The sequence below is a fragment of the Anopheles maculipalpis genome, chromosome 2RL (genome assembly GCF_943734695.1).
Source record: "Anopheles maculipalpis chromosome 2RL, idAnoMacuDA_375_x, whole genome shotgun sequence".
Lineage (NCBI taxonomy): Eukaryota > Metazoa > Arthropoda > Insecta > Diptera > Culicidae > Anopheles > Anopheles maculipalpis.
The window spans coordinates 68,398,655-68,411,454 of record NC_064871.1 but is presented as its reverse complement, the minus strand read 5'-3'; the positions used below and the strand labels follow the sequence as shown (position 1 = coordinate 68,411,454).

At 38.5% G+C, this 12,800-nt stretch overlaps 1 protein-coding gene across 5 annotated transcripts in view; it reads right to left on the bottom strand.

Moving 5' to 3' along the window:
* Positions 1-222: 222 nt before the first annotated feature.
* The window catches only part of LOC126568777 (plasma membrane calcium-transporting ATPase 1), a 16,520-nt gene continuing 3,942 nt past the window's right edge, over positions 223-12,800 (bottom strand). For 3 of the 5 annotated variants that reach the window (XM_050225400.1, XM_050225403.1, XM_050225404.1), the window contains one exon: positions 224-297. In XM_050225400.1, coding sequence (XP_050081357.1) covers positions 260-297 — 38 coding nt within the window. In that variant the 3' untranslated portion in view covers positions 224-259. Of the gene's footprint in view, positions 298-12,800 lie in introns of all 5 variants that reach the window. The other 2 variants (XM_050225401.1, XM_050225402.1) reach the window with 2 other exon arrangements.

Genomic DNA, 12,800 nt, shown 5'->3' with positions numbered 1-12,800 from the left:
CCACAGAGTCAGTAGTAGTGTCGCACATCACCGTTCTTGACCACACCGCGGCCACACACTTCATCATTTGCTCCCTATCTCTCTTTGCCTCTCTCTCTCTCTCTCTCTCTCTCTCTCTCTCTCTCTCTATCTATCTCTCTCTCTCACACGGAATCGTTTTTATGTGCTTGCACTGAGTGTGTGTGTGTTACTTGTCTCTGTATATCGCGATTTTTCGATCTCATGTTATACATTCAAGAGCAAAGGAAGGATTCTGATTTTAGACTGTTGTCGATTTTGTCCATACCGCGAATTTCTCTGTAAGAAATTAAAAGAAAGGAAAGTTGAGAGAGAAATTTCAGTATAATTCAGACTGGTCGATTTTAGATTTTTAGAGAGGTTGGGGGAAGGGGTTGGAGGGTGGGGTTAGTTGGATCAAGGGGTGGTAGAAGGAACACAAGGGAATGGGGAACACTGGGGTTAGTTTGGTGGAGGGATTGTATACGCAGAAGAGATAGGGTTGGATAGTTTGTGATAGCGATACAGAAAGGTTTATATATATATGTGTATTTATATAGAAAAAAGGGATTAGAAGAAGACATGAAGGAGATACGGGGGTATTACGATCATCAAGTATAATCATGCAAACCGCGAATCTCCTTCAAGCGTGCGCAGAAAATAGAACCAGCGTAGAAGAGAACAGAGAAGGAGCAGTGTGAAGAAGAGTTTAGAAGAAGAGAGAGAGAAAGAGAAAAAATAATAGTGGGAAAATATTAGGGCTTGAGGTAAGAGATAAGTAACTAAGGATAATTGTGAAAGAACGAACAAGCAAAAGAAATACAAATAGGTTAAAGGAAAAAGGAAAGACAAAAAAAAAGAAAGTAGAATAAAGATCATTGTAAAAAGGTAGAAATAGTACTATCAGTGATAATCAATGCACAGGATAGGTATAGGAAGGCAATGAAGAGTAAAAGTAAAGAGCAGCCAAAAACAAGGTGTGGTGCCTTTTTTTTTTTTTGCTATCTCGTTTGGAACTCGTGGAGAGAGAGAATGTCTTGAGGGATGATTTCTTCCCATGAAACAATAGTAGAAAACTAGTTTCGTCATTTTTACAGTGCAAACACGTACAACATTACTCAAATGCAAGTTAATTTTGCGTTTATGTGCTGTACATGGGATGAATAGTGTTTATCCATGTAATTGGAGCAAAAAGGGGAATGGAAAACCATTTACGAATCTATTTTTTGTGCCACAAAAGGTAGTTTTAGTTCAGTTTTAAAGGGCAACGTCAATTTTAGGGATATATTTATCTGTTTCTATCAGGATTCTACACAAAAGACACACATACAAGAGCTAATCGGGATTTCAAAGAGCTTCAAAGTACAAACACTGAACAGTGAACATTTCAAGTGAGTTTTAATGTGGTCGAATAAGGCAAAGAATTACAGGATTCATGACTACCGTTTTTGAATTTGGAGGATCGTTCAGATGAAGGAAACTTAAAAAATGTCCTGCTAAATAGGTGATGCATCTATCCTCAGACTCTAGCTTTCAAGAAAATATGATTTGAAGATCGTTTTAAGTGTGTTTAAATAAGGACCTTTAGAAATAGAAACGATTTTTAAGTTCATGTTCTTCATGAATCTCATCGAACAAAAAACTTTAACCGTCAATTTAATGCTACTTTTTTCCATTATAGCAACATTTCGTTCCAATAGGAGATTACACCAAAAGCCTAGTCGAAAATGGAAGAGAAAAAAAAAATGGAGAAAATAGCGAAGCAGTTAGGTACAGAAGAGAATAAAAGAAAAGAGTTTATGGCAAGGGGGCGGGTTTGGAAGCATTGTACAGGACTGATTGGAAAGGATTGTAACGGGATAGAAAATAAGACAGCGAAATAACAGGTTTAACTAAATAAAGTAGAAACAGATTTTTTTTTTGCTTTTGCTTTTCTAGCGTTACGAGTTGTGGTTGAAAATGGATTTCTGTATTGTTTGTTTGTTTGTTCGTATTGTTTTATCGATTTTACATTTTTGTTGGGGTACATTTATTGCTTTCAAACGGTGTCTTGCCGCACGGTGGTGGTGCGTTGAAGAAACCAGTTGAAAAATAATAAATGATACCACAGTTCCACAATACGTTGTCGCGTATTAACATTATGCTTCTCTAAACAAAACAACCAATTGATGTTGGTGCATTCAGGTGGATAAAAAAGGTTTGGTAGGTAGAAAGTAAAAAACCCAACTGTTGGTCAGAGTTAAAAGTAAAAACAATTTTAAAAAAGTATAAGAATGTGTTCAACAATTACGATCGGGCAAACCAATCATTGTATTCATGGTGTCTAAGGCGAAGACAAGTAGAGCAAATGGAGTTGAGTACTTTACGGACACTTTAAAGAGGTTCAAAAAAGGAGAGCTTAACAAAAGTACACAAGAAAAAGGGTAACGATCAGATAGAGGAAAATAGAAAAAAAAACATTTAAGATAGAAGGGGTAAAAACGATCTAGAACAATACTAAACAGTTGTCAAATTTAGACAGGACAGTAGAGGAGCTTAAGAAAACTGAAACTGAAATTGTACGACAATAAATTAAGCAAGAAGATAAAAAATTACAACTGATCTGGGTAAGAATTGAAGAGAGATACAAAAAAGATAAGAAAAAAAAACAAAGAAAACGAACAGAAGAAAAAAGTAGAGAAACTAATCACATCTGAGAACGTTACACGGAGAAGATAGTGAGACACATCGATAGAAGGGCAGAAACTGGGTAACATACATCGAAGAGTTTGTGTGTGTGTGCATTGGGAGACATTGTTATTTTGTGGTCGCTTAAGGCTCTGTATGCGTGTCCATGTGTTCATGTGTGTGTGTGTGTATATCTGTTTAGCGTCTGTTTAACTCTGTCAGCAGAGAAACATACAGGGAGATTTACAGTGAAGGAGACAGCATTGTTGTAAAGAAAAATCAAACAACGTAAAAATCGTAACTAAATGTTTCCATTCTGTTTCCGAACGACGTAAAACCAGAGCTTCTGCCTGCAATTCTACGTTCCGCACTACACAGTGAATCAATATATATTCAGCAAAACATTTTCGAGGACAGATGAAAACGTCGTTGCCGTATATGCAGCCTTAAGATTTGATTTCATTTCCGTAGCAAATAATAGTAAAAATTAGTCACTCAAGCAGGCACGCTACGTGTTTCAAACCGACAAACAACGGAAAAGGAATTAATACAGATCGGAACTGAAAACACATACAAATATCCTCAGGTAGAAAATGCAAAAGCAGATCGAAAGTAACTGGAAAAAAGGGAGTATGTATGTTACAAGTTAGTGTGGTGCAAATGAAAACATATCCATTCATGAAGTACTCAAAAAACGGAAGAGAAATTATCATATCGCAATTTAACGCACTTTAACGCATTAACAACAAACGGTAAAGGGAACAAAATCGAACAACAGGAGTCTAAAATATGGACAAGCAACGTGTTGTTAGTATGGACGAGCCGGTTGTTTTCACGAAACTAACATGTGTTTTCAAACTAAATGCTGTGATGATGGTGGTGGTAAGAGCTAATATACTTTTACTATACGTGTTTCTGTACACCTTACAACAGAACGGATCTACGGTTCTAAACTAATTATGCTATGCTTTACATTCGCAGGAGTTTGGTGATGATGCACTCCCTCTATGTCACGCTATTTGCGCCTTTAGTCACGTTAGTGAGCAGTAATGGATTAGCGATGGGAAACAATCAATAACAATCAAAGAGTTTTTAAAAATTGCAATATAACATTTACTGATGCTAAGATCGGGCTAGGGCTTTTTTTTTGTTTAAACAACTAAAATTCACTATTATCAGAGCAGAGGCTGCAATTTGCGGTTATGGCGTAAGCATCCCATAAGTTCTCACTGCTGTATATTAGGCTAAACCGGCACAAAGAAAGAGTAAAACCAGGCTTTTCAACTGATGAAGATCCCGATCACGTTGTGCTTTGGACGTTGTGATGGACGGCAGAGATGCAATCAGCGGCTTGGTATCACTCTTCTGCCCTCCCGAAATAGCAGGCAAATTACTGCAAGCCATTCTAAGCAGGCACACGACGTTCAGCTGGAATCCTTAACCGGAGCATCATCTTCATCATCATCATCGTGAGCAAACGGGAGTGAAAGCAGCTGGCAATGGCGCTACGCATCCGCCGTCTACTGATGAAAAAAGGAATAACAACATACATACGACAGGCATGATGCGCTATGGAATGGGGCACAGCAAATGGAAGGAGGCTGGCGTGAGACACTGGGTGGACACAAAACATAGACTAAACACATATAACACGAGATATCACCGGTTGTGTTGCTAACCGATCCTAACAAACCATCACCGACCGGAGGATGGACACGTTACGTCAGGTCGGACGCAGCTCGGAATTGGAATTTTTCAATTACGGTTCGACACAACAATAAACTCACCTACTGCTAATGGGATGGGTGCTATATATAATACATACGTTCACTGTGATTTTGAGACGCATGTGTGTGTGTGTGTTTGTGTATGTGTGTGTGTATGATGAATCAACACATCTCTACGATGGGAACATCAATTATGAAACATGGTGATGGTGGCATATCTATGATAAGATTCTGGGAATCTTTCTACTTAAATTTACGTATGCTAAAGGAACTATTTGGAAGGTCTTTAACTTCATTCGTGACATTCTTACAAAGACGTTATTAGTGTATCGAGATCGTGAGTTTAGTTTGGTTTAGTTAAACCTTGCATATTAGACAACCTGGATCAATAATGATTTATTTCCAGTTGGAAACTAAAAACTGGGAATTTTGTATTAACGCGCAAACACTATCATAGAAACTCTTCTGAGTTTTACGCACAGACCAGCACAGAATTACACTGTGGAGATCGCCAAAAAATTAGAATGTCTTTTGGCCAGAGTTTATCGCATCACAACGTCTCTGCGGGAAGGTCTTAGAGGAACGAAATCCAAAAAGGTTGAGATCTAAAAGTTAGACACAAGACCAGCACAACACAAAAACCTAGGACGTCTTTTGGACACAGTTTATCGCATCATCGCTACGGGAAGGTCCTAAGGGAACGAAATGCAAAAAGTTGAGGTCCAAGGACCGCTGGCAAGGAAGATTGTCAATCGTCACAGGCGTGTTAAACAAATCACGTCCAAAAGACTTATCAATATTGTAGTGCCAGATGAGGTAACTGATAATCCTACAGCCTCATGAGAAACTGTTCAGTTCAATAGACAAATTCGTGAATGTTGCAAAAGCTGAAGCTTCAATTCTATGGTTTTCTTACTGGGTGATGGCAACCCCTCATACTCTGAAGATCAACAGAGATTCTATACCTGAGGAGTAGGTTCTACTACTGGTTGTAGTATACTACATCCTAGGTTAAATGGTTCAAGATTCCTCAAAATCTCAAACATTTCTCCTCAAATATCATTTCCTTGTTCCTTTCTGTTAATTCTCAGAGATAAAAATGACCAACAACAGAGATTGTAATAGGAAGTTTGGAAGATGGCACAGGTAAAATCGATCCCAACGATGAACCATTTAAAACAGGACGTTTTGACTCCAATATTAATGGTCGCCATATAGCCAGAACGTTAGACGTTTCGATTAGACGGCCATTTGAAAGACGTTTTTTAGCTTCCGATGTCCGTCTTGAGAATGTTACTGACAAAAACTAGCGATATAAAATAAAAATGTTGCTTAGAAAAAATTCCTATTCCAAAAATGCCACCAGAAGTTAAAGACCCGATTTTTTAATCATAAAATATAAATCATCCTACGATACACTACGACAGGGCGAATGGAAACAGAAATCATATTTGTATAATACATCCTCCCTCTCACGTGAATGCTTATTTGGACACGATCATGATGGTGGAAACAAGGATGTTAGATGATTAGACAACATTGAACGATGTTCAACGAGGTCGATCACACAGGGTCTAGGCAAAAATTCAGTGCCAGTAGACAACAACCACCACATATTGCTATGTACACCTAATCGAGTGTCTACAAAAAAACCCTTAATGCATCGCCACGATTTTGATGATTGCTATTCACATCTGCGTGTACCCCGTATTATGTTCTCTGTGTTATTATTTTCGTTCATGTGTGTTTAATATGTGAGATTTTTTTTTTCTTTTCGTTTAGATTACGGTAGTGCCTTGCGGTTATTCATCACGTTCAAAATCAAGGCATTCGCGGTAGTAGTGCACATGCAGAGACACAAACACATACATAGTCAAACAGAAACATACAAAACGAGCGTACGAACACTGTACAGCAGCAGTTCATCCCTATCAGCCACTATCAGATTGGTACTATGCGGTTTCGGTTTTTCGTTTTTACACCACTCTTCTTTTGGGTCGCCTAATTTTTGCCGGGTTTCACATTTAGATTTGCTTTTAGTTATTCAATCCCGTTTCCTCTCACCATCAACACCGACCAGCGCACCCCCATATCTCTCTTCTGAGCAGTGTTTGAAATGTTTGTGTGCGTGTGCGTGTTTCGTACGGCCTTTTTTTTCTATCGGCTGCGTGAGTTTCTTTAGTTACGGATACCTTTTCCTATCTATGGTTCGATCATCTTTGTTTCCTGATTACGTATGCTTCTTGCTTCTGCGAGTGTATAAGCCTAGAGTATGTTCTTGTTCCCAGGTTCATAGACCAGTTAAAGATGGAAGCAGCTGCGGCAGCTTTCTGTGGTTAGTAATGTGTGTGTTGTAAGTGTGTTTCCTTGTCTAAAATATAAAAAAAAAACTAAACAAACATTAAAAGATTACGTACACAAAATAAAAGAAAACAAAAACAAAATGATACATTATTATTTGCATTACTTGTACATATCTAGCTGAAAATAAGAGGAAAATAAAATTTTATTAAATATGACATAAAAAGGAAGGAAAGATAACACAAAAAACACAATAACAGTTAGAGGAAAAAAGAGATACACATAGATATCGACACGAGCAAAAAACACTGTAAATAACTGGACAGTATCATTTCAGCATTGAAAAAAAAAACCAAACATAAAAGAAACATACCGATTTCCACTGCGAGCAATACATGGTTTGACACTCACTTAGTCAGTCAGTCTTAGTATTTAACAGAATTGCCATTCCACCGAAAAAACAAAAGAGAAGGACCTTTATGGACGGGCGACCTTGCGAACGGAGAATATCCAACCAACTACCGAGAGACGACAATAGTGAACTAAAAGTTTTTGCTTTTATGTTGTTGGGAGTCGAGCATACAACTAAAGGGTGGGGGGAAAAGAATAAATACAATCCACAGGCGAGCCACACATGTTAAACATACACCAGTTGAGCGTTTCTTTACGATGCCTTTCTCTTGATTTATGTTAATCCAAGCTGCGTTTTAAAGGAGGACCCGCATCAGTAACGTTTGCATTAAAAACAACATAGACTTATATAAAATTGAGATGAAAAAAATATTATTTTGAATAAGTCTTTGCTTTAAATTTGGATAGAATTCTACATTCAAGAAGAATACTATTAAAAAATATTGCCACGAGGCTTCAGATGACTTTTTGGAAATTGTCTAACATTACGTAAGCCGTGGAGATACAAAATACAGATCCAGAATCCAGAATGATTGAACAATATCCTTCGATAGAGGTCAAATTAATCAAATCCCTCGAAGTGAGGAATGGCTATTCAACTACAAGCTACTAATAATTTTATAAGCCATTGGATGGCACGGTATGCGGAAAAAAGAAGAATCGGTCAATATGATCTAGGATAAGCTCCTTCATTTAGGCAACAATAAAACCACCAGCCAAACAAAGCCTTGGTTTCCTCGCAAACTTCTGCTGCATCACATCTTCGACAATTCTATAAGGTGGCCGGAATCGGTGATATGATTTTCAGACCATTCTCAAGAAGTGAGCATCGGAAACTGCAGGTGCCCTAGCTGCTACAAATCATCCTCATAACGAGGAAACATTGTTTCCTTCCATTGGTTTGGGTTTATCGCTAAGACACACATGTTCTTCGCATGGAAAAGTCTATAAAATCAATCTACGTTTTTTTTAATGCATACGTTAGTGCTGCTAGTTCTGTTAGAAAACGATCCCAGTGTACTTGCCCAGTACATTAGGGTCGGTGGAGCAGATTGAAATTTTTTTTTGGAAGAATCACCGGGAAAATACATTCATGTTTTATTCTACAAAGGACGCGTGTGCGTGGCTGCATTGCTCTGTGCATAAATTGTCTGTGTGTTTTGGGAGTCACTTTGCATTGTTTCATTTTTATTTGCTGTTTTAAAACACACTATATATTGTTCTTTTCTTTGTTACAAAATATACTAAAAACGATGCTAAGAGAAACAAAATAAAAAAACGACATTTTTTTTTCACGTGTTAGTAAAGTAGTCTCCCGAATGGGATGAGGGTGCGTTAAGCGCAAACGGATGGAAATCGTTTTCGTTTTTTTTTTCTTTGTGCAGCTATTCTGCCAGCCAATTGAACCTTAAACCTTAAGAGTTAACGCATTTAGACGGTATGTCCCTGCTTCACACTACTAAGTAAAAAGTACAGCTTTATTAAATCCGTATCATTTTCTCAAAAGCGCGCGCGCGTTTGGGTGTGTGTGTGTGTGGTACATACATGCAAGTGTGTAAATAATATTAGCGTACATAACAAAAAAGAACGGGGGAGCGAGAGCGCTAAGGGAGGCTCACTTTACCGGGCGGCATAATTATATTAGTGTATACACAGGTAAATAAATAATAATTACAAACGCATTTCACACGATATCCTCTCACACGGGGGCTGACTGAGCTATGTCACAAATTAAACAAGAGGGGAAAACAAAATAGCTATCGGAAACACCGAAACAAATCGCATTTCATGTTGCTACGAACAATCGTGAGTGCCTGAGAGGCCTTTTACACAAACAAACATTGCTTTCCGCATTTTCTTTCCATCTTCTACTATCTAGCGCATTCCCAATCTATCCTTTTTTTTTGCTTTGCTTTTCGCACATCGATTTTTGCTTGCTGCAGCCATCTTAAACACTAAACACAACGTGCACCGGGGCGGGGGACAGATTAATAATTAATCATTAATTAAGGATTACAGCTTAAACTATGTAACAACAACAGTAACAACATCAACGAGGAGAGGGCGCAATCATCGGGAGGAAAACCGGGTGGAAAGTACTAGTGCTAGCAATAGATTTCTCTTTCGTGGGTACAATATTTAGCTTCATCTCTCTTTACTGGGGTAGTATAGTATAGTAAGGGCACTGCGATTGCTCGCATATATCTGACTGTGTGACTTTCTGGTATTTGATCGGATGAGTTCCATCGGGATGCTACCATCCAACCACATCAGGATCTCTATATGCTCTATAATACTTCTTTGCATAGTATCCACCATGTGACTGTGTCATTCTTAATTTTAACGCCAACAGTATTGTCGCACAAAGCGAGCGATTTAGTCAGTTCTTTTTAAAGATGGCAACTGTTAAAAAGATATAAAAAGATTGGAGACATACGCGTAAAATCTTCAGGACAACACCATGCAGAAACAATCTTAATCATTTCAACGCAAAGGTGCAATGAAATCTATCACGAAACATCCATTTAGACACACACACACGAGACCAATGGGTCTAGTCACGTGTTTCGACCTTTCAAAAATGTAATGCCAAAGGAAGAAACAGAGTTATTTGAAGGATCATTCATTCATCTAGTCGGGTCGTACGAATCTCTAAACGAAGAATCTCTCTTTCTCTAAACAATACGCGTGCGGCCAAACCAAGCCAGTCCAACAGTATACAACTCTCATCACCCGATCGTGCGCGTGCGATTATTGAACAAAACAACAATCATAAATTGCTAAAACATTCTCTATTAACAACAACAACGTACACAGGAAAGTAAGACACACGCACACACGTACACACGCATTATGCAACTAGTTACCAATACAAATGAAATGTTAAAAAAAAAACAATAGTATACTAACACTAGCAACAAAAAAAAACAAAGAGAAACCACTGTGCCGCCAAACGCAAACTCATACTTTAACAGCAAATCAGAACTTAAGAGCGATTAAAATTGCTTAATGAAACAAACAATAAAACTTTTACACAAATAGTATATCCTGTATGTGTATGCCGAAAGAAAGAAATCCAAATTTAACGCTACGAACACTTTTAGGCACGTTTCCAACAATATCCAGAACGTTTTCAGCAATAACAAACGAAACAAAAGTATTTGTATGTGTGACGACGGCTTCATCCTATCGGCCGGGTTTTTTTCTCTCTCTTAAATTTCTTCCCTACCAAGGGGGAGGGCAGGGCAGGGGCAACGCGACCTAAATCAAACTGTGCACCCAGCATGGGAACAATCCCACAGCGCGTGTTTCATATTTCATGTTTGCTTTATTTTCACCAAAATACATCTCTTTTCCCTGCAACATTCATTAATGTGTACCAAAAAACCTCGGGCTATTCTTCATCAGACAAAATGGGAGCCCTGGTCATGTCTCTTTGTATATATGGATGTATGTGCGTGTTTAATGCGATAGTATCTGTTTGTGTTTTGTTCGCAATTTATGTATCCAGCATAAAGTGTGTTGTGAAGTGATGATGGTCGCTCTCTCTCTCTCATGGTTCGTTCGGAAAGTCGTATTGAATTTCACACTGTGTCAAAATGGTCCAGAACAGCGAAACTATTCTATTCATCCGTAGCAGATTTCGTTCCAGAGTGTACAATTGTTTGTTTGGCGAGTTTAATTGTGCTCAAGATGAGACCATCGATGAGCCTTCAAAACACACTTTAAGGAAGTCTTTCTCGACAGTCATTCCATTATCTGTCTGTGGTCCACCGTCGTCGTCGCATGTCCGTACGTACGTCCTGTTTGTCCTGTCCATCTTCCATTGTCTATAAGTAATCACCTATATTTGTGTGTATGTACGAAGTACGTAAGTAATCGTGGGCAGTAGTAGCAGTAGCAGTCGTCTCCAGTGTTTGTTGTCAGTCCATCCATATTGATCTGTGCCGTCATCGGTTTCCTTCACGGTCCACACACTGTCACCCCCTTGTTTTTGGCATTGCCGCGAGTTGTGCTGGGTTTGGAGGGAGTGTTCTTTAAAAAAAAACTGCCTCCTATCCTTCGTGCGTCTTCGAGGGTTGCCATATTTCTCCTATCGGTGTGTACAACAATTAAACGGAAAGTTAAACTAGCTGCAAATTTGCCAATTTTACTCTCGGGACGAATGCACAACCACATAAAGTTAGCATCCAGCGCGCACACACACACATAGTGAGAGATGTAAAAAGCACAATATGTTGAATGGATCTCGTTAGAAAGTCAACCGAGAGACACAAAAAAAAACTAGTGTTAGTGACACGTGTACGTGTTTTGATGTTGTAAGTGAGAGTGTAAACATACAGATAAAACGTGTACCGTTTGAGTGTATGTGTGTCCGGTTCCTTGAATAATGGAGGTGGTCGTGTATCAGGGTTCGCCTCTTACGTGTCTATTTATTATATTAGTATATATGCGCGCGCGTTAGTACTGACAATAATAATGTCGTCTATAAAGTGGTACAATCTAACAGTATCAGCATCCTGCAATAAGTATTGGCATTTGTTATAACCTGCTGTCGTTACGCTCTCACCACATCCTTGTGCCTGCCCTCCTACTACTATTCGCAATATCGTATGATTATTCTTCGTTTTATATCTCTCTTTCTCTAAACTAGTTTGTGCAGTGCCGCAAGTGACTGCACCACAGCGACCACAGCACACGTAATGCTGATGCTTTCGAACATCTCGTATTAAGTAACTCGTTGTTGTTAGTAGTACTTTGCGCTCTAACCTTAAGACATATTTCCTTCGCCTTCATCGTCTGTTTCGCAGATACTTGCGGACGGTGAAAGATCAGGCGTCTCCATCTAGTTTATTCAAACACCAATGGGGGATGGGGGGGATTAAAATATCCTTGACCGCCGGAATCGGATCAGTTCTATATTGCCTGCTCTCTGTCAATGTCAAGTACTTGTTTTTTTTTTGCGCTACTACTTCAAAAAGGGCCAAAATTGGTTATAGTAAATTCGAAAATATTGTTATATTACGATAATGGGAATCCAAGCGCCCCAAACAGTAAGAATGATTCAAAAATGTACGATTCGTATTTCAATTCCTAATAGTATTGTGCTCTATCTATTCTAACCAACAACAAAAAAAGGGTTAATAGATCTCAAACGCTGTTTGTGTCTGTCCTTCTTGTGTTCTCCTGCTTGTGTTCAACTTTCGTGAGAATTGTGTCCAAAACTATACTGTCGCGAGGTCAGAAAAAACGCTATCAAAATTTTTGCTAGTATCTGAATAGTATTTGTGTGTTTGTGTTTTGCTTTATCGTGCATGTGTGATCGTTGGTGTGGTATATAAATCTATAGTTAAATTCTTTTTCGTGCAAGGATCATGTAACATTTTAACCGTAGCTGCATCATCGCTACCATTAAAAAAAAAAAAAAACCAATGGCAATGGATTAAGGGCACATGGTGAGATTTTCCGTAATGCTCTCAAATTTGTAAAAGATCAACGCTTGTGTGTCTGTGTTAAGGTTATAACAATCGTATATCGCCAGGGACATTAATTTTCATTGCTGTGCTGTATGTGTGTGTTTTGTAACGATTTGTAGGTTGTTTGATTTTTGTTGGGAACAGAAAATAATAAACCAACAGAAGAAAGGGGGAAAACGAACGAATAGTTTTTCTCCTTTCTCTTCTTCTCAGCTTCTGC